General features: G+C 38.9%; 1 protein-coding gene across 5 annotated transcripts; it reads right to left on the bottom strand.

The window, feature by feature from the left end:
- Positions 1–533: 533 nt before the first annotated feature.
- LOC112025725 (protein DETOXIFICATION 42) lies at positions 534–19668 on the bottom strand. Of its 5 annotated transcripts, none has more exons than XM_024058409.2 (13): positions 19492–19668; positions 12574–12683; positions 11821–12036; positions 11489–11661; positions 10261–10396; positions 9122–9218; positions 8902–9002; positions 2790–2953; positions 1985–2056; positions 1806–1922; positions 1620–1715; positions 1300–1421; positions 534–882 (listed from the first exon to the last, which is right to left on the bottom strand). In XM_024058409.2, the coding sequence occupies exons 2-13, from the start codon at positions 12656–12658 to the stop codon at positions 840–842; spliced, it is 1422 nt and encodes a 473-aa protein (XP_023914177.1). In that variant the 5' UTR covers positions 12659–12683; positions 19492–19668; the 3' UTR covers positions 534–839. The 5 variants fall into 5 exon arrangements, with proteins under 5 accessions (XP_023914177.1, XP_023914176.1, XP_065621542.1 ...); XM_024058408.2 differs by having other exon boundaries at positions 12574–12695; XM_065765470.1 differs by lacking the exon at positions 19492–19668 and adding an exon at positions 19161–19458.
- Between the last annotated feature and the right edge of the window lie 422 nt (positions 19669–20090).

A 20090-nucleotide genomic window follows, 5' to 3' on the forward strand; every position in this document is an offset into this window, starting at 1 on the left:
AGCTGATGTTTTCTTGCAAGTTCAGGAGAATGGAGGAAAAAACAAAAAAAGAAAAGAAAGAATACGGAGAGAGATACATATTTTAAAGCCGTTTAGGTTAGATGTTTAGTTAGACAAGTGGCTGTCTTCTTCTATGAATTTTGTATATGGGTTTGATGAGTTTGGGATCTAGATTTAGAATGGGTTTAATGAATTTTAGAAGTTGCTGGAATTCAAGAGGAGATTGTGAAGGAATAGAGTCAGTGAAAAGAGCAGAAGAAGAAAGAATCTGAGAGATGAGAGAAAAAATATTTAAAAATTAAAATAAAAAGCTATAGTAGCATTGTATATTTACACGATTACTATAGCTAACTTGTATTTTTACACAATAATACATGATCTGATCTGATGCAGTCCAGTTTTAGGCTATATTATGTAAATTTTACATATTTTTTTTAATTATACACCTACTGATGTGAATGCTATAAAATACTTAAAAACGTGTATTACAAAACAAATATACTTTTAAGGTCCATTCCAGTTCTCCTCCCACAAAAAAAATAATAATAATAATAAAATTAAAAAATAATATAAAAAAAAGACCATTTCAGTTAGTGGCACATTAGTCAATTCATGAAAAGAACGATGCTAACTTTTTTTTTTTTGAGAAACAACGATGCTAACTTATTATTACTAAAACATGTACCAACATTTTTCCTCAAGGTTCAAAGGAAAATAGAAATGCAGCTATACATATGCGTCATCTCCCAACAAGATTTCAACTTTTCCTTTTTGACTTAGCTAGAAAGACAAGACAACAACATCTGGAAGAGGAAAAACATTGAATACAAAGGCAGTGATTAGTCCCTAAGAAATCTCCAAGGTCCCATACCAGTCCCTATCCTGCAAAGATAGAAGCGTGAATGTTAAGGTAACCTGAAATTTCCCTGATATGTTAAAATAGTCAGTGATAGATTGTAACTGAAAGAATTTTTTTATTTTTTATTTTATGACGTTGAACCTCACCAAGTTAGGGCCCTTTTTGGACCCATCCTTGGGAAGTAAACTACAGTCCACATATACACAGCCCCGCCCACTAGAATCATGTATCAGGTAATCCTAAGGAACTCCTAGTGGGGATCACACCAAGATGTCTAAATCTCAGCTCATCTCAAGCTTCCAACCACTAGGTTGCACCTTGACTGGTAAGGAAGCTAAAAGAATATATTATCCTCCAACTCAAAAAAGAGGTAAAAGCCGCTAATTCAAAACAATGAGAGCTATAAAATGAAGGAAATGGTCTCTTGCACAAGAAGTTACCTCCAAAAACCAGCGAATGTGCGCAGACTCATATAGATAGACAATGCAATCCAGAGACCAATAAAGCCGTGACTTGAAGATAGTATAAATAAGCACAATATGCTCATTAATGAAACCAAAACCTGGGGACAAAGGGGAATTGAAATTATATGAGAGAGCGCCATGGATATATCTGTTAATTTAAGGAAAGTACCAAGAATGATATATTAACTGGTTGGATACTCAATGCTGGTTAAATAATTTGGATATTCTTCTTTTACTCATTCTAAAAAACCAAACAAAGATATCATGGGTAGCAACCAAGGGTTTGGAAGACTTGCCATTGAGTAAGCAGAATATGCAAAATCTGAAGCTCCATAGTTGATTCCATCAAAAATAAAGGCTAAAGCATTAATAGGTTGAGTCACTGCAACAAACTAGTAAAACAAAAAATAAAATTATCACAATTGAAATTATTGGGATCTCATAAACTGGGAAAGAAGGGAAGGAGGGAGGCAGAGGATTACCGGAATGCCTACACCTATAAGTTTCAATACATTGACATCCGCTGTAAATAATCTGGGTGCAAATTGTAATACAACTACGAGGACAGCTGAGAGCACTAACCCCAGAACCAAGCCCACCTGGATTATAAAACCATAAGCAATGCAGTGTAAAGCCAAATAAATAATAATAGTCAACAGACCTGCAATACACGAGAAGCAGTGGCAGTGGCCTTGGTGTAATCCTTCTTTGCAAATGCACTTGCAAGGATTGCCTGAAAAAGGTTTGAGTCACTATAGTCTACTGTGGAGACAATTTAGAACAGAATATGTTTCCGGATGGTTTAATATAGTCTAAGATGCTAAGAAATAAAGTCAAGCATGGCAAGGTGATGACACAATTCATGCTTCAGACAGTTCAACTTGTGTGCGTGTGTGTGTGTATATCAAAAAGAGAAAAGTAGAGAGGGGGTGGGGGGGAGAGAAATAAAGTTAGAATACAAATTGCAAGCAATTTGTAAGAAGTTAGATTAAGCATTTTACCAAAGACTCCAAACTCTGAGCCTTCAGATTATAATATGCTTCCAAGTTCAAATGTCCTAGTTAAGAAGAAACATAACCTTTTTTTTTTATATACTTATAAATGATGATTTTTGGTAAAAATGAAGCCAGAGAAAGAGCTGAGGCACCTGACAAAACCCCAAAGTTAAAAATGGAACCTATGGACATCAACGCACAAAACAAACAAAGAAACCTTCCTTGTTATACAACCTCCTTTGTGGCTTCCAAATGTAACATATATGTTTCATTCTGCTAATATATTGCTCTTTTGTTTTACTTTGAGTACAAGCTTATATATTGTTTGGAGTTCTATGTATCTCGTCTATTATCATTTCATAAAAGTTTCTCTCCCTTGCCACGTCGAACACAGGCCTTTGTAGACAAATATGGAAAGGTTATAGTAGCCAATAGTAGCATTATACTTGTATTTAAAAGTAAGTATCTTACTTGTCCTGCAACAGCCAAGCCATCAGCAAGCAAAGAGGTTGCCAGCCAAATTTGTAGGCAAACCTGAAATGCAGCCATTGATGTTGATCCCTGTCTCGCAGCCAATGATGCTGCTAGGGTTACACAAAATGTCACAGCTATAACCCTCACCAGTAACATAGATCCTAAATCCAAACACAGCAACAACAACAAAAAAAGCGAGAGTTAAATTGCAATCAACATGTAGAATTTCTACAGTATTTAGTATACCAAACATGCCCAGTATCATAGAATAAGATCATTATGAGTATTCTTTGATAAACCCCAGGAGGAAGGAGGATAGGGAAGAGATTCGAACTAGTGACCTCCACTTCATGAGGTGTAGTCAGCTGATTGTACTACCGCTTAGGGTAAGAGCATGATGAGTATATAAATAGAAGATACAGATAGGTGATGAATAAGAAATAGCAACTAAAATGAAATATTCACTAACAGCCTGATACAGAGAACCAAATATATGTTTCATTTATTATTGAACTTTCCACCTGTACGGTTGGTAGTCCAAATACAGTCATCCTCACATAAATAGCATAACATAACTTGCACAAATATGTGAGATTCAAGGGTAAGTTATTGAGGGTAGTTGTACATTTTGTAATCAGTCAGTTTGCATCCTTACATGAATTATTCATTGAATAAAGTGACATAATGACGCAGGACAACCAGAACAAAACTGAAATAACGGAAAAATAAAAGATATGACCTAGGAGTCAGCACCTAGGCCTTGCTTGGAGTCAGCACCAAGCGAGGAAACCACTAAGAGTCAGCACCTAGGGTAGACCTGGAGTCAGCACCAGACCAAAGAAAGACCAAACGGCCATTATTTTCATTCATCAAAATATCAGTCATCTTCTCAAGGAGTACAATAGATTGTTTATAAAGGATTGCTAAACTCTAGTTCTAATTGGCTAGGAAACCCTAATTGCCTTATTACAAAAATAACCTTACTTCTAAATTAAAATACTAAAAGCCCAATAAACTAATAGGACCTAAAACATAAAAATACAATAGGCTTGCAAACATAAATAATACTAAATAATAATCTTCTTGTGTCTCCCACATCATTCTCCTCTGGTTGGAGAAAACTCAACCTCGAGTTCTAAAGTGTTGAAGAATTAGGATGCTGACAAGTAACACCAAATTTGGAATCACCTTAGGGAGCACAGGGAAAAGAAAAACCTTGAATTCCACCACATCAAACTCATTTGGAATAACAAAATCAATGTGTCGAGTCAGTATAATCTCATCTTGAACCTTATGAACCATAGGAAACAGTGTGGTTTTAACCTCTTCAACTTCACCAAGATGTAGATCTCCAAGCACCATGGAGGGTTGATCAGAAGCACATTCAACAACTTCAACTTTCACATTATGTGCACCCTCAAGCTTGCTGCATTGTTTTTGAGTGTGTGCCATTATCGTTTCTAGCCAGGCATTAATCCTAATGATTATTTGCTCCCCCAATTTCCACGACATAAGTGAAACATTCTGATTTTCCTTTCTTACACTAGCAAAAAGTGAACTGAGAAGATTCAAGGAAATATCTTCACTTTCATCTATGACCAAATTCATAATTGTTTCCATGGCTGAAAGTACAGCAGGTTGATAGTTGGACCTAATTATCTTTAGGAAACTTTGAAACATCTCAACAACCAATGCATCACACTCAAGATCCAACATCACCAAGCATAACTTGACTTTTGCAATAGTATCAAGAATTGAAACCACCTTCTTATAAGAGCGAGTAGACATATGAGCTAGGAAGCACGGGTGCGTTTTGAGACTCGGGTGCGGGTGCGGGATTCGGCAATTTTTAAAAAAGGTGGGTGCGGGTGCGGCAGGACTCGGCGATTAAAAAATTATTAAAATTATTTTTATTTATATTTTTAATATATTACTAAGTATACTTTTCACATTATATATACATATACTAAATTTAAGAGCAATAATAAATAATAACTCAAAAATAATATTCATAAATTAAATAAAACCCACAAAATTAATCTTTTTATTTTTATTCTCTCCATTCACCTGCCACTAGTGCCAACAAGTCAACAATATATTACGTTTGGTCTCCTCATAATATCAATTTTACCTTTTTTTTTATTTTTTATTTTATTTCCCACGGCTTCCATTTTCCAAAGCCTACTCTACACCACACGTCCACACCTTTTAAAAAACATCTCTTCGTCTTCTTCGTTCTTCTCCTCAGCTTCGTTTCTTCCTTTCTACATTTTTTTTCTTCTCCTCAGCTTCGTTTGTTCTTCCTCAGCTTCGTTTCTTCCTTTCTACATTTTTTTTCTTCTTTCGTCTTCCTCTGCTTCGTTTCTTCCGTCACTCCCCTTCCCAGTTCATACCTTTTCTTTTTTTAACCTTTCTTTAGTTTCCTTAAACCAGTTTTCTTCTTTCGTCTTCCTCAAACGGTGCGTTTCGCACCTTTTTTTCTTTTCTTTTTTTGTTCTTGCTGGGCTCGCCAAAAAAAAAAGGAGGAAGAAGACGATCCGATTCGGCGCGAATCGGCGCTCGTCAAAGCCGAGTCGGCGCGAGTCCAGCGCTCCACGTGGCAAGATGCGGCCCGACGCGGCACGGACGCGCGGTCTGCGACGTCCCTCCTGCGTCGCCGCGTCCCGCCGAGTCCGACGCGGGTGCGGCTCCTCCGGAACCACGTCGATGCTTTCTAGCATATGAGACATTTTCAAATGCTGCCAAAATCAATTGAAATATTTCTTTCATTTGCTCGTCCTTATATGGGGCATTTGGTGCTGTTATCCTTGTAATCTCAATAAGGCAAGATAAAACTGAAACCTTCACATCCATTTCAGCATGTCGCAAAAGTTTATTAGTGATTAGTGCCTTCACTGAGGGTAAAAGTGCATCTCGCATTGATTTGGATGGTTCTTGCTCCACATATGCTAACAAATTTTCAACTTTATCAAGAAGAGTGAGGAGATCATCAATGGAGGAGGGAGGGTTAAGGAGTGCATTCCCAGCCTCCTTAATCTCCTTCTCAAATTCTCTATCAAAGGCAGTCATTTTCAGCTCAGACTTGGAGTCACAAAACACCGATATGGAAAATTTCCAAGAAGTTGAAGAACACTTGATGCGCACAGGTTGCTGTGATTATCTTGGAATAGGCTTCTAGGACTACTCTCAAATAGTTGCTGGGACTGCGCTGGTTGACAGGTTTGGATTTTTTGTGGGCTGGGTCGTGTACTTTTTTTTTTAAAGAAAACTAGTGTTGTAAAATGTGGACTTCGGGCTTGTTAACAAATGGGTTTTTAAAGAAAACTGGTGTTGTAAAATGTGGACTTTGGGCTTGTTAACAAATGGGTCGGGCAAGGGCTTGAGTGACTATGTACAACGAGTTTGTTGTTTTGACTGGGCAGTTTAATGGGTTTCAATTTGAAAATGGTCTGGGTTATAAAGGTGGGTCAGACTAGCTTGATTTTTCTTCTTTTTTTTTTCCTTTTCTGAGAATGGGTTTAGACAAAGCTAGTGGGTTACCTCCTGAGATCGGATCGATGGAGACTGATGAGACTACGGGCGGTGTGACAATGGGCGAAATTGAAATCATGGCAACGTGGAACAGAGGTGATGGTGAGGATCGAAGCTGTTGGCGGTGAGTTGCTGCAACTGGGGCTTGTGGATGTGTATAGCGGTAGTCACGACGGCAAGCAAGAACCGATGGAGGTGGATCTCCGGCGCGAGGAAGACCAAAAATTGATGAACCAGGGTCAGCGGTGATAGAACTTCTCTGTCTTTGTGGTTGCAACTGGTTTGGTGATTTGAGTATGGGTTTAGCATCTATGGCCGTGGGGTTGGGGTCTTGGAGTGATTGGGATGTTTGTGTCAAATTGTCAATGGTGGCGATGAGGTGGCAGGGCTGGCAGGATTTTTTTTTTTTTGTGGGGTCTTCTAGTGGTGGTAAAAAGCAACGGTGATTGGATTTCTAATGGGTTGTGACGGCGGTTCAACAGATATCTTTTTTTTTTTTTTTTTTTTGGGTTCTGGGCTCACTGCGATGATGCTTCAAATAGATCGATGCTTGCTCTGATACCAAATATAACGTAGGACAACCAGAACAAAACTGAAATAATGGAAAAATAAAAGATATGACCTACAAGTGAGCACCTAGGCCTTGCTTGGAGTCAGCACCAAGCGGAGAAACCACTAGGAATCAGCATCTAGGATAGACTTGGAGTCAACACCAGACCAAAGAAAGACCAAACGGCCATTGTTTTCATTCATCAAAATATCAGCCATCTCCTCAAGGAGTACAATAGATTGCTTATAAAGGATTGCTAAACTCTAGTTCTAATTGGCTAGGAAACCCTAATTGCCTTATTACAAAAATAACCTTACTTCTAAATTAAAATACTAAAAGCCCAATAAACTAATAGGACCTAAAACATAAAAATACAATGGGCTTGCAAACATAAATAATACTAAATAATAATCTTCTTGTGTCTCCCGCATCACATAACTTGCACATAGAGAGTTTCAAGGCTAAATTATTAAAGAAAGTTTTTTAGGTTTTGTAATCTGGCATCATTCCATAAGGAGTGAAATTTTTTGATAAAAAATAAACAGCTTCATTAATGAATTAAGAACAAGAGGTCGTAACCTAGCACATAGGATGTAGACAAGATTAAACCCAATAGTACATAAACAAATTAAGTTCTAAATTAAGCATATCTAAAAAATTGAACAATGGAGAAGAAGGAATCATAGCCTTGGTCCGCTCCTGAATACTCCTTAAGAGTACATCCGTTAATGTCCCAACCAATGTCTCTTCCCTCAAATATTCACCCACATTCCTTTGTCTCCAAATACACCACATTAAACATAGGAAAATGGCCTTCAAAAATCATTTCCATCTACCAAACCTTACTTTCCAGCACCCAGAGAGACCAATTAACATACATAGCATCACCCAACTAATCCCAAAAAAACAGAACACCAAGCTCCACAATCCACGGCAAAGATACAATGGAGAAAAAATGATACACATATTCCCCATTCACCTTACACATCATCCTACACCATTCCACAATCATTATACCCTTCCTACCAAAGTTTTTTGTTCTAAGGATCTTACCCATTTACTGTCCATACCAAAAAAATAAAAGCCACCCTTGATGGAACTTTTACATTCCAATTGCTTTCCAAGGGAATGTTTGTTGCTCCCCATCTCAAAGCTTTATAAGAAGTTTTAACTTGAAAACCCTGACTTTTTGATGGAAGCCAAATCATTTTTTCATTTCCAAGGGAATGTTTGTTGCTCCCCATCTCAAAGCTTTATAAGAAGTTTTAACTTGAAAACCCTAACTTTTTGATGGAAGCCAAATCATTTTGTCATTTTCATGGGATTACAGAATAAAGACCCTCTAAAACATAGCCATAGACTCTAATTCCCAGTCACGAAGAGATCGAATTAAAATAGGGTTCCAATGAATGCCACCACTAGTCCATTGCAAATATTCCACTACCTTCCCATCTCCGTCTATTGTTAAAAAGAGGCTAAACTCCCAAAGGATATCTGAGAAACTTACACGTTAACCACAAAAAATTCTTTTTTGAAAATTTCTCATTGATATCAAACAATGCAAAAAATATTACAGTGGCTTCCAATGTATATTTGTCTATTGTTCAAAGTTGACATTATAGATTTCTGTGGATTTGTATACAACAAAACTGAAAGACCAAGTGCTAATGAAAGCTATATTGTATGAATTAATATTTATACAACCTATGTCTTCATGATTAAATAGAAACAGAGTTTCATATTACACATACATATGCATACACATATTTTGTACAATCTAGAGTTTATGAAAGCATAATGATTTTTTGTTCTTCTCATCATCTATTGAGAAGTCCAAGTAATCAAGTTTCTGCATTACGATAACTCTCCATTTAACAAAATACATTATTTCCTTAAGCCTCTAAAAGTCACAAATTAAAATGTATACTCAGACATACTGCTTGGATATGTTGTAAACAATAACATATTTGAGTCCTGATAATGGTTTAGCGGCAGCAATTTTATTGAAAAATATATAGATTCTCTTACCATTTTTAAGAAACCGACCAATTTGTAGATCTTTGATACTTGGAGGTAAGAGATCAACTTCTTTAATTAATCTCCACAAAAGCATCAGGGAGATTAGGTACCTATAATGGTTATATATCATGTGAGAAATAGAAGTGGAGACATTTAAAATATTGAGACATCCTGGCCCAGAGTCAGAAATAGGAAATCTAGAAAATAATTAGTAAAAAGCAACACTTACTGAGAAATAACATGGGCAATGGCTGCACCACTGACACCCATACGGAGTATGAATATAAATATTGGGTCTAGAATAATGTTTGCTACATCTCCTACCACTACATTCAAATTTAACAAACTATTAGATAAGATTTAGCTGAAATCGAAAACATGAAACCTGGAATATATTCTTATACATGAAGAAAAGAGAAATTATTATCCAACTATATCCAGATTTGATATGAAAATATTTCAATGAATGTTTAATTACAAGTTTTATTTATTCATAAACATAAATATTTTCATTACATGCTTTTCTCCCCAGCAGTCTACAGGTTGCACATTAAAGTACCCATATCTGCTACGTTCTGTAAACCAAACATTAACCACCTAACCTTGTAACTACTTAAGTTCTCTTCTGCTAATTCATTTTTTTTTCACTCCTTAGGCAGAAAATTGAGGATAAGGCTGCCAGTCTATCCCAGATTCTGCAAAAGCAAGAGCCTCATGCACTAGGTACAAACTTTTAAGTACAAACACAACCAAGCCTTAGTTCCATAACTTTGGGGTCGGCTATGGTTCGTTTACAAATTAATTAGGGTCAGTCATGCGTATTCTTTTTAACCATTCTATGAAATCCAAAATCATGTTGGACTTATAGGCACAGAAGACCAAAAGACATTGACAACATTAGCAACAACCAAGCCTTAGTCCCAAAACTTGGGGGTTGGCTATGGATTTACACATTAAGGGTTTGTTTAGAATCTGCTTATTTTGCTGAAACTAAAAATTTTTTGTTGAAAGTACTATAGATAAAGGTAAAAGTTAGCTGAAATAGTACAGTAGAACTCATGAATAGTACCAAAAGTGCAGTGGGTCCCACTGTACTATTTCAGCTAACTTTTACCTTTATTTACAGTATTTTCAACAAAAAGTTTTCAGTTTCAGCAAAATAAGTGAATTTCAAACAGACACTAATTAGAGTTGGCCATGTGTAATCTTTTTCACCATTAAATGAAATCCAAAGTCATTTCTTTGTTACCTAAGAGCCGAAGACATTAAAATTTCGTATATTGCATCATGACATAAATCATGACAATGATATTCTATGTGCAACAAGACTGACATTTTAATTAAAGGGATACTTGTTTCAAAACTTACCAATAGCAAATAAAGGAGTTTTTGTGTCTTTAAATCCTCTAAAAACCCCTTGCATGGCCAGAGAGAGAAGAACTGCTGGAGCACCAAGAGACCTCAATGTCAGGTATTGTTGGGCTGGTTTTAGCATAGTAGAATTCTACAGGAACAGAATTGTGCTGCAGTCATTATATGTAGATTTTAGTTACTTGTATATTGGAACAAAAAAGGGGAGTCTAGAGGCATCTGAAGCCTTTTAGTACATAGAGAGATCATATTTTTGAACTTTTGGAGAAAATAAAAAATGTGAACTTCAAGTAGTTACATCATTTCAATGCAATACTGCAACATTGAAGTTATGAATTACAAATTTCTCCAACCATTTCAAGAGCCAATGTTACAATAAAGAATCAGACTACCTTCCACCCCAATAAACATAAGGAAAACCAACACATGACAGTCAATATTAAATGATGCAGATGGCCTTTTTCACCATCAATTTTGGGAGATAGGATGATGTCATGCATGGGGTCAGCTTTAGGAATAATATTAGCTTATCTCCAAATATGTGGTGTATATAAGGTCTATAATTGTTGCCAATGATCTCTAGCTCAATGACACCTCCTCCCTTGTAAGAGCAAGGGGGAGGGTTATGCTGTGTTCAACACCCACCAAGTGCATGTATAATTACCAATATAAAAAATTAAAAAAAAAGTATATAATAGTTGTCATTTCAATTACTGTCATGCTACCAAGGTGCAACAAATAATTTGTGAACAATACTGCTCATTAGTCTAGAGTATCAATCTAATGAACCTAGTATACTTTCTTATTCTTAAAATAAAAGAAAAGCTGAAAGTATTTCATACTCAATAGCAGTCCCCACAGTATAGGCATGCTGCAAATGCTTAATGAAACATTGTCATAAAACTAAAACAGCTAGCACAGCAAGAGTGAAGATAATGAGCAGAGGAGATATCCAATTAATTTTAAGGAAGCTCTTCTATAAGTTCTTTGGATGCATTCTCAGTGCTCATAAGTGATTTCCGAGATAGTTGAAACCCAATTTAGTTGAGAGTGTGGTTAAAAGTTGGGCAACAAGAAAATAAAAATGCTTTATCATATAACCATTTAATTATAATCATTTGACGGATTGGCATAAAAAGGATTCCATATATAGAATTACTAACACACAGGCTTTAGGGAACAACAAGCATAAAAATCGATTGACTCTAGCACTAGTAAAACTTACAGACTCTACACCCATATAGTTCAATATTGGTTTAGCAGCAAGAATGAGGAACAAAGCTTGTATGATCCCAAGCACGCTACCAATAACCAATGCCGCTGAAGCTGATGGAATTTGCCTTCTGACATTTGTTTTCTTGTAACTACTGGGAATGAGTGATGACTTGCACGTAGACTCTGGTTTCAAATAGACCACAACATGTTAATAGGCAACAAAATGATTCCAAAATGTTACATTGGAGGAAAAAGAAAAACATCAGGCATATTGGAATGATAGAAATTATTCCAAAAGATAATTTCAACAAAAACAAGAGGGTAAGAAGATAAAATTCGCACCAACTTGTGGTATCAGATCTTCCAGTTCCATCTCCTGATTGACAGCATAACCTGTCTCAAGTACTCCACCGTCATCTGCTTCAATACTCAAACTTTTAGTAGCATCTTCCTCAGCAACGAAAGAGGTTGTAACGCTGACAAGTGGGAATATTGCTATCTTTGATACTTGGTTGAAAACAGCAATAGAAACTCCTACAGCAGCAAGCTCCACAGGACCTATTTGAAGATCAGCCTAATTATCAACACCAAAACCAAATTGTAATATAGTTCTGCAACTTATGATAGCCCAATGATTGATCCAGAGTAAAACTTATAACTAACAAAACCATGCACATAAAAGGGTAAAATGAGTCTGCATAGTACCTGATAACAATTAACATCTAACTAACAATAAATTGAACATGTACATAAATCAGATATCCTTTTCTAGTAAGGCAATATTTCCTTGGAAGGGCCTTTGGAAAGTAAATGCATTTACAAACATAAGAAGTCAAAATTCTTCTTGAAATTCAATAGCCTAAGTCCAAAGCAACATTCTTCACTATAATCAAATTTTGGAATTGACTTATGGAAGGTAAGAAGTTGTATATATCTGTTTTCCCATTGGGGGCATCATGAATACAAGTCTTCTCTGATGCATACCATCATCTTTTAATAAGATTTCACAACTCAAACACAAGTCAACATTGTAACATACGCTATGCACAAGCTTGCTTCAATACATAAAAATGAAAATGAACGGTAAGCACTGACCAATATGGCCAATGAATGCTGTGTCTATTAGAGAAGCAATGGGGTCCGCCGTTAAAGCCAGCGCTGTGGGAAGTGCAATCTGCATTATTTCCTGACCAAGTTCATCGTTTCTGAATACATTCCTGGCAATGCCATTGTTAAAGTTGCAAGTTTAACATTTGAACAAGTAATTTGGCCCAAAGAAAAAAAGAACATTCAAATCCAATAAATATAAAAATTTAAAAAAAAAAAAAAAAAAAAAAAAATGCCTTCCCAGTTTGTCCTAGCTTCCCATGTGCTGGGCTTTGTTGCCAAGGAAACCGTTTCAGGACGAGGTCTCCTACGTTAAAACGCCTTGGCCTTACCATCGCATCATACCGCCTAGCCATGAGGTTTTTGTATCTTGCCATCCTTTGTTCGGCGTCTGTCCTTACCTCGTCTATCAGATCAAGGTCCAACCGGAGTTGTTCCTCGTTATCTTCATCTTGTACGTTGCAACCTATGACTGGCCATGTGTACTCTGCGGGTATGACTGCTTCTGCTCCATAAGCTAGCTTGAAAGGAGTTTCCCCTGTAGGAGTTCTCGCCGTCGTTCTATACGCCCACAAGACACCTGGAAGCTCTTCTGGCCATATTCCCTTAGCCCCCTCAAGCCGAGTCTTGATTATCTTTAACAAGGATCGGTTTGCTACTTCCGCTTGGCCATTAGCTTGTGGATGGGCTGGTGAAGAGTAATGATTCTGAATTCCAAAATGCGTGCAAAAATCTTTGAAAAGCGCGTTATCAAATTGTCGTCCGTTGTCTGACACCAGCACCTTAGGTACTCCAAACCTGCACACAATATTTTTCCAGACGAAGTTCTTAACATTCTGCTGTGTGATGTTGGCTAAAGGTTCCGCCTCTACCCACTTGGTGAAGTAGTCAATGCCAACCACGAGGAATTTCATTTGCCTTGTACCCAAAGGAAATGGGCCCAGAATGTCTAGTCCCCACTGTGCAAAAGGCCACGGGGCCGTCATTGGAGTCAAGTATTCTGACGGTTGCCTGGGAATGTTGCTAAACCTTTGGCATTGATCGCAGACCTTGACGTAGGCCTTGGCGTCAGCTTGCATATTTGGCCAATAATACCCTGCACGGACGATTTTGTGGACGAGCGACCTGGCTCCTGAATGATTTCCACATGCTCCTTCATGAATTTCCCTTATTACATAGTTTGCTTCGTCTGGGGCTAAGCACCTGAGATAAGGCTGGGAGAACCTCTCTTGTAAAGGATTTCATCAATAAGAATGTACCTGGCTGCTCTTACCCTTAATTTTCTGGCTTCGTCCCTCTCTTCTGGGAGCTGTCCGTCTTTGAGGTAAGATACAATTGGAGTCATCCAATTTCCCTATCTCCCACCTGCAGTATCACTGGGATATCTACACTTGGCATATATTGAATTTCGTCTAATTCGTCTGTGGCTTCCTTCGCTGAAGCTTCTCTTGCCAAGGCATCGGCTTCCATGTTTTCCTCCCTTGAGACTTGGACGAAACTGACTTCTTCAAACTTTTTCATAATGCGCATTACTCGGTCTAGATACTTCCTCATTCGCTCTTCCTTTGCCTCAAACACTCCATTCACTTGACCTATGATCAACTGCGAATCTCCTAGGACGAGGAGTGACTTCGCTTCTATGGACTTGGCCAATTCCATTCCCTTGAAAGAGCTTTCATACTCAGCTTCGTTGTTAGTCGTTGGTACTGCAAACGGACTTTATGCTTTAGCTTGTCCCCTCTGGGGATTGTAAAACCACACCTATTCCTCCTGCATGCTGAGTAGACGAACCATCGACATAGACGACCCACCTGGCATTAGCTTTGTCACTTACTTCATCACCACTTGAAGTAAATTCTGCGATGAAATCTGCCAAAGCCTGAGCTTTTATGGCGTGCCTGGTTGGTATCTTATGTCGAACTCACTGAGCTCGACGGCCCATTGGATCAGACGCCCTGCAGCTTCCAATTTGTTCATTGCCTTCTTAAGGGGGTGGTCCGTCATGACATTGATGACATGAGCTTGAAAGTAGTGCCTTAATTTTCTGGAGGCTGTTATCAATGCAAAAGCTAATTTCTCCATCAGAGGGTATCGTCCTTCCGCTCCCCTCAGTGCCTTGCTGGTGTAGTACACGGGTCTTTGCACCTTGTCTTCTTCCCTCACCAATGCTGAGCTCACCGCGTGTGGGTGACTGCCAAATATAAATACAATTGTTCTCCTTGTACGGACGGGCTTAACAAAGGGGCCTCAGTGAGATATGTTTTTAGATCTTCGAAAGCTTTCTGACACTCATCGGTCCATTCAAACGCTTTTCTGAGAACCTTGAAAAATGGCAGACATTTGTCGGTTGCTTTTGAGACGAACCTATTGAGGGCGGCAACTCGTCCGGTGAGGGATTGGACTTCTTTAACATTGGTCGGGGGTTTCATATTCAAAATTGCTCGAATTTTGTCAGGGTTTGCTTCGATTCCTCTGTTGGAAACCATAAACCCTAGGAATTTCCCTGATGATACTCCAAAAGCGCATTTGCTAGGGTTAACTTCATTCGATACTGCCTCAGTGTCTCAAACGCTTCATGCAAGTCGTCCAGATGCCTTCCCTCGTCCTGAGTTTTCACCAACATATCGTCTATATAAACTTCCATATTCCGCCCGATCTGTGGACGAAACATATGATTGACCAATCGTTGGTACGTTGCTCCGCATTTTTCAATCCAAAAGGCATTACTTCATAGCAAAATAATCCCTGACTGGTGACAAAGGACGTCTTCTCCTGGTCCGCTTTGTCCATCCTGATCTGATTATACCCAGAGAATGCGTCCAAGAAACTGAGCAGCTTATGGCCTGCAGTAGAATCTACCAGCTGATCAATGCGTGGTAACGGGTAACTATCCTTAGGACAAGCCTTGTTTAAGTCAGTGAAATCGACGCACATCCTCCATTTGCCGTTCGCCTTCTTGACCATGACTACATTGGCCAACCATTCAGGATAATATACCTCTCGAATGAACTTCGCTGCAATCAACTTTTGAACTTCCTCCTTAATAGCATTGTCTCTTTCTGGGGCAAACACTCTCTTCTTCTGCCGCACTGGCTTCGAGGAAGGGCATATGCTCAGACGGTGGGTAATGACACTAGGGTCTATACCCGGCATGTCTTCATGACTCCATGCGAACACATCCCTGTTTCTTTTTAAAAAACTAATAAGATCTTTCTTGACCTTCACTTCCAGATCTGCTCCAACCCTGGTAATCTCTCAGGGTTATCATCATCTAAAGGGATATCTTCCAACGCTTCAACAGGTTCTGCCACAACTTTCTTCTCTTCGATAATCATTGCTTGAACTTGCTCGTCCGCAGCCAGCATAGCTAGGTAACACTCCCTTGCTGCTAATTGGTCTCCATGTACTTGGCCTGTCCCATGCTCTGTTGGGAACTTGACTGACAAGTGGTAAGTAGATGTAATCGCCTTCCACCTATTCAGAGTTGGCCTCCCAATTATTGCGTTATAAGAAGACGAGCAGTCAACTACAAGGAAGTTCACTTCCTTGGTAACTTGCTGCGGATATGCCCCCACTGTCACTGGTAATGAAACGCTACCCACAGGTTGCACCTTCATCCCACCGAAACCCACTAGGGGGAACTCGTTGGACGGAGCAAGTCTCGTCCTAACCTCACTCTAGCTAGTATAAGATATCAGCAGAACTCCCATTATCTATCAACACCCTTCTAGTCTTGTAGTCTGCAATGAGGAGGGTGACGACAATAGCGTCGTCATGAGGGTGATGGACTCTCTCTGCATCCTCGTCCGTGAAGGTGATTGCCTGCTCGTCCATAACCCCTGCACATGGTGATCGTCCAGAGAGCTGAACGCTCTGGACCACTTTCAAATAGGCTTTCTTTGACTTGGCGGACTGTCCTGCAGAATTTCCTCCTAGAATAATCCTTATTTCTCCGAGCGGTGGTCGTGGCGAGTCTTCTACCTTCGCTTTCAGTTTCTCGTCCTTACGATCTCGTCCAAGGAAATTTTTCAACTTCCCTTGTCTGATGAGATTCTCAATCTGCTGCTTCAGGTCGAAACACTCGTCCGTGTCATGCCCGTGGTCTCTATGGAAGCGACAATACTTGTTTCTGTTGCGCTTGTTGGGATCTCCCTTCATCTTTTCTGGCCACTTTAAGGAAGGCTCGTCTTTGATTTGCATAAGGACTTGCTCAAGTGGCACGCTCAAAGGAGTGTACTGTTGGTTCCTTGCTGATGGACCTGCTCTCTTCTCTCGATCTCTCTTATCCTCCGTCCGTCCCTTCTTTGAACGAGGGCCCTGTTCAGAATGACGAGTAGGATTTGTTTCCATCCTCTCAGCCCTCTTCCTCTTCTTAGCTATAATCGCGTCTTCTGCATTCATGAAATTTTGGGCTGAATGGACGAGCTCAGCCATGGACTGAGGTTCCTTCTCGTAAAGCTTATGTATGAACAAGTCGGAGTTGACCCCATTATGAAAAGCTGCCAACAATAGCTTGTCATCTACCTCGTCCACGCTCAGGGCTTCCCTGTTGAAGCGCGTGATGAAGGAGCGCAAACTTTCATTCTCTCCTTGCTCTATGGTAAGTAAGCTGGACGAGGAACGCTTATGTCTCTGTCCTCCAATGAAATTATTAACAAATAATTTGCTCAACTCCTCAAAAGAACTTACTGAACTCGGAAGTATTTTGCTGAACCAGACTCGCGCTGGCCCTTTAAGGGTAGTTGGAAAGGCTCTACACATTATTTCATCCGGAACTCCTTGAAGATGCATAGTAGTCTTAAAGGTAGCAATATGGTCAAAAGGGTCCCGAGTGCCATCATACGAGTCTAAAGTAGGCATCTTGAACTTTGGTGGCAAAGGATGGCTATTAATGGATGAGACAAAGGGTGAATCAGTTCTGTGAACCAAATCTTCTACAGGATTGGTCCTTCTCATGCTCTCTCTCATTTCGTCCATGACCTTCCTCATTTGGTCCACCTCTTTCTCCAGATGCGGTACCCTTCGTGAAGCTGCACCTCTTGATTGACTTTCCGATCCAAGGTTTCTCTCTCCTGGAATTTGTTCACGTTCGTCCCCGAGAGCCTCCTGCCTCTGCCTTCTAAAGTTAATCTCCCTTTGCAAGTCTTGATTCTGGCGAGTCAGTTCTGCCATGGCCGCGGCCATGGATTGCATTTGCTGGCAGAAGGGGCTGCATGGCAGGCGCTGATTGCTGGCCGGAAGGGGATTACTAGAAGCGTCTCTACTCTCCTGGGGGCCTGGACTGGTAGCCCCGATCTCGTCCGGACCATCTCAGCCCTTTTTCCAGAGAAAGAAATGTAGATCTGGCAAATAGATTTGAAGTGCGATGAATACAATCTAATTTCTTTTCCCACAGACGGCGCCAACTGATAAGCTTGTAGAAATCAGTGGGCTGAAGATTCCCGGATCTTGATCTCTGAGAGAATCCTGTAAAACAAAATCAGATCAGAGGAGACCGGTGGGTGCCGGCCCAGGGTCCTCCGATGGCAAAGTTAATATTGTCACTCGTCGTCTAAAGAAAGTACAACTAGAAAAATGTTTCTTTTTTCTTTTTCAGAGTTTTTTCATACCTTGCCTCCTTGCCGATTGCCCCTTTATATAGTGTTCGGTAAAAACGGTTACCTTGCAACTTCTCCGGTTGTTGCGGATTTGAGAGCAACCGCTCGTAACTGCTATAACTGATTATTTACTGCGGAACGGTTGCTGGAATATTGCGCTCATTGAGAGTAGACGCAACCTTTCACCTTGTCCTCTCTACCTTTGGCAGAGACAAGATGTCACTATGATGAAGGCTCGTCCATCCTTACGGATGGACGCCTTTTTCACAAGCCTCGTCCTTGCTCCTCAGCACGAAGGAGGTAAGGACGAGTGTCCACTATTGGCCTGGACGACCTCCCCATGGCTTGGACGAGCCTTGTGGACGAACCTTTTGGAGGGATGTTCCTGCCTCCTCATCAAATACCAATCAGATACTAATACTATTAGGGTATCCATTAATCCGAGTCTAAATCTTCTGTCCCACTTTTTCTGCTCCACTTTGTACTCCACCAATAAATATTTACCACGTGTTCGCCTAATTAATTAAATATTATCATTATTGACTTATTAATCCTACAATTATTAATTAATAGTATCACGTGGCAAGTATTTATTAGTGGAGTATAGAATAGAGCAGGAAAAGTGGGACAGAAGATTTGGACTCCATTAATCCCCCTNAAAAAAAAAAAAAAAAAAAAAAAAAGTTCAGGGCCCAACTTAATCAGGCAAAACAGGAACCAAAAAAAAAGCCTGATGCAGACAAAAATCCAGTTTTACACTATATTCATATCAGTAGGCAAAAAGACCGTCATAGTTCATATGGGGTTGAATCAAATACCTATGATTTTTCAATGAGGTTACTTCTCAGTTTAAATAAATAAACTAACAGTGTTATTGACAAAGTAAAAACACCAAATATTATAAATAAATAAAAAACCACCACTGGCAGAGATGGAAGGCCTAGACAGAAACAATGTTAGTATTTTTTAAGTTTGTACCTTGTGCCTTTGAACAACACAAAGAGGGGCATCTTCCCATGCTTTTCCACAGACAGGAAATGGTATCTAAGGCCATGACTGGAATTGGGTCTTCCACGTTGAGTAAAAGGAATCAAACAATACTGGGTACTTTGCAAAAAGATAAATTCATTGGCTTGAACAGCCAAAGAAAGAATACCATATAATCAAGAATTTACAACACTGGATCTGGCTTCCAAGAAATTCGCTTCATTTGAATAACAACAATACAACAAAATATATGAATGCTTTAATGGGGGAAGTAGTACATTCAAAGTTCAAACAAAATGGTTGTGAGGAAGGTAGAACTAACCGTTTGACCACCCCAGACAGCAAGATTCTATGTCAGCCTTCCCTAGTTACGAGAACCCAGAATGACACCCACCAATAAATAAATAATCATATCGTATCCTCTGCCGATTGGTGCCTTTGACAAGGTTCCTTTCCTCGACAAGAAACCGATTAAATTAGTAACAAACAAGGAAGTGAAGTGAAGGAACAAATACTGATTTTTAATTCTATCAACCAAAAAAATACTGATTTTTAAATTTTAATAAGCAAGTGCACATTATTTTTTTAATTTATTTCAATAAAATAGTTCCATGCGTTCGAAAAGTTTTTACAACTTATATGTATTAGATAATAATTATTTTTAGAAAAATTTTATACTACTTTTATTAAAATATGTAAAAAATTGTTTAAAAAAACAGTTTTCTTTTTTTTTATAAAAATTTTTTAAGTATTTTATAAACTAAAAGTGAGTTTATCCTTAGCTTTTAAATTTTGGATTTTAACTTAGCTTTTTAAAACCTTTATTTTTTTTTTTTTCATTTTTTTCTTACTTTTTCAAAATACAAACATTCTTTAACACATTTTCATTAAAGAGTTTTCAATAATAAAATTAAATTAAAT

Source organism: Quercus suber, unplaced genomic scaffold (genome assembly GCF_002906115.3).
Source record: "Quercus suber isolate HL8 unplaced genomic scaffold, Cork oak 2.0 scaffold_631, whole genome shotgun sequence".
NCBI lineage: Eukaryota > Viridiplantae > Streptophyta > Magnoliopsida > Fagales > Fagaceae > Quercus > Quercus suber.